The sequence below is a fragment of the Macrobrachium nipponense genome, chromosome 30, assembly GCF_015104395.2.
Source record: "Macrobrachium nipponense isolate FS-2020 chromosome 30, ASM1510439v2, whole genome shotgun sequence".
Lineage (NCBI taxonomy): Eukaryota > Metazoa > Arthropoda > Malacostraca > Decapoda > Palaemonidae > Macrobrachium > Macrobrachium nipponense.
The window spans coordinates 67,893,414-67,895,913 of NC_087218.1; the positions used below are offsets into that span (position 1 = coordinate 67,893,414).

A 2,500-nucleotide genomic window follows, 5' to 3' on the forward strand; every position below is an offset into this window, starting at 1 on the left:
TGCATATAAGGGAAGTCCTAATAATTGAGACCATCACAAATAAGGAAGCAGTTAAGACCCTTGGTGTGATGATGAATAGGAACATGTTATGCATGATTCAAATAGCAACTCTGTTGGCAAAATGTAAACAAAAATGGGAATGTTGTTACGGCACTTCAAAACAAGAAAAGCTGAACACATGATTATGCTTTATAAAACATATGTTTCGTAGTCCACTTGAATATTGCAATATGATATGGTACCCACACTATCAAAAGGATATTGCACAAATGAGAGTGTACAAAGGTCCTTTACAGCTAGAATAGAAGAAGTTAAGGACCTAGACTACTGGGAAAGACTACAATTCTTAAAATTATATAGTCTGGAAAGGAGAAGGAACGCTACATGATAATTCAGGCATGGAAACAGATAGAAGGAATAGCAGAAAATATCATGGAACTAAAAATATCAGAAAGAGCAAGCAGAGGTAGATTAATAGTGCCAAAAATATACCAGGAAAAATAAGGAAAGCACACAGGACATTAATCCACTACGCACCAGCATCGATAATGCAGCGTCTATTCAATGCGTTGCCAGCTCATCTGAGGAATATATCAGGAGTGAGCGTAGATGTGTTTAAGAATAAGCTCGACAAATATCTAAACTGCATCCCAGACCATCCAAGATTGGAAGATGCAAAATATACCGGAAGATGTACTAGCAACTCTCTGGTGACATTAGAGTGCCTCACACTGAGGGTAACCTGGGGCAACCCGAACAAGATGTAAGGTCTGTAAGGTAAGGTCTCTCTCTCTCTCTCTCTCTCCATCCAACGCCATAACCGTGAAAAATACCGTTGCCAATTGTATTGTTCGGCATTATAAGGCTGGAACGAGCCTGCACCTCTCCTCGACCACGCCCACAAACAATCACAAACACTGAAAAACATAAACACACATGCACACAGTGAAAGAACAAATACACCCTAAAAATACACTAAAATATATGCCTAAGCTTATATAAAAAAAATCATCAAACCTTTGCTATTATGACGAGCTACAATAAAGCTTTTTAACCGGATTTTATTGGTACATAATTTTTTTATTGGTTTTTTAATGCTGCGTAATTATCTACATCCAATTAATTCGTTACGTTTATTAAAGCAAGCACCAAAGATTGCAGGTAGTATTAAAAAGCATAAAAATTCAACATGAAAATATTGTGGAAAATTTTAAAACGAAAATTTGTATGATATGTATTTTGAATTTTAGTTTAGAACCTGATGATTTTAAAAGGTCGCCGATCCGGGCTACTGTGAGGCCAATGTCTGCTTGAAAATAGAACTATATCAAACGGCAACATAAAAAAAACTAAAATGTCTAAAGTTGACTGAAAACAAGTAAAAATGGCCGTGACCTGTGTTGCTGGCACCTATAGCGGTGCTAGACGCACGATCATGGCTAAATTTAACCTTCAATAGAAAATACTGAGGCTAGAGGACTGCGATTTAGTATGTCTGATGATTACATCAAATAAAAAAAAGAGAGCAAAGCATGAATGTCACTCAAATGAAAGAACGTGGAATGTCCAAAGACAAGAGAAGAATCCCCCCAAACAATAGCGGAAAGTGACACCCTCATTGTTCGCTCTTGTTCGTTTATATATAAATCCCTCCATAAATGTGACCTCTGGTGACCTCTTGACCCAGCTCTAACTGAGCAAGAGGTGAAACTTCCTCCTCTACTCCAGAGCGGATGGTTTCACTTGGCTTCATCTAATTATTCCATAAGCTGCAATATAATTCATTTCGGTTCGATTAAGCGTTCCCGTTGGCTGCGGAGACAGCAAAGTTAACGGCTCTTGAGATGAACTACAAAATTTTTTTTATACATATATCTATATATGCATATAATATTCCCACATACATTTATACATATATATATATGTATGCATGTGTGTATGTATATGCATATACGAGTGCGTACGAGTAAAATAAAGTGGGAGCGAAAAGGTAATAATCTAACACGAAGATAAAACAACAAATATTTACCTGCATTTAATCAAAGCAAGAAACCGTAAGGTAGGCAAACAAATATGTGGTCACACTTGTTCCCACTGCAACAACAAATCCGGCAAGGACATAAAATGCATATGATTGAGTTACAGGCCGTAAAAGCCCTTCCTTCGCCTGCCATAAAACGCTTCTTCCCATTCATTCATTCTTTTAAATAGCAGCCACTCACCTCTGCGCCTCTCCGTGACCTGACCAGAAGGGCGGCTTCCCTCCGAGCATGACCGAGGCGCCTCGGCAGGAAGGCGGTCTTTGCCTTGAGGCTTCTGAAAGCGATCCTTATGATGCCTCAGAAAACTTCTCTCCCTCACTTTCTTCTTCTTGTGGGGAGCGTCGTCTTCTTCCTTGCTTCGAAAGGACCTCGAGGCGAATACTTTAGCTGCCACAGTTTTCATGAGGTGCTTTTCGTTGCTACTCTCCCCGCTTTTCACATTTCCTTCATTCCCTTTG

The 2,500-nt window shown here is 39.1% G+C and overlaps 1 protein-coding gene across 6 annotated transcripts in view; it reads right to left on the bottom strand.

Annotated features, from left to right (window-relative positions):
- LOC135202578 (tyrosine-protein kinase Abl-like) overlaps nt 1-2,500 on the bottom strand; it is a 218,645-nt gene that overhangs the window by 69,497 nt on the left and 146,648 nt on the right. For 4 of the 6 annotated variants that reach the window (XM_064232081.1, XM_064232086.1, XM_064232083.1 and 1 more), the window contains exon 1: nt 2,223-2,500. This exon is cut by the window's right edge. The exons of the other annotated variants lie outside the window; for them this stretch is intronic. In XM_064232081.1, the coding sequence (XP_064088151.1) occupies nt 2,223-2,500 (278 nt within the window). The remainder of the gene's footprint in view (nt 1-2,222) is intronic. 6 annotated transcript variants of the gene reach the window in all.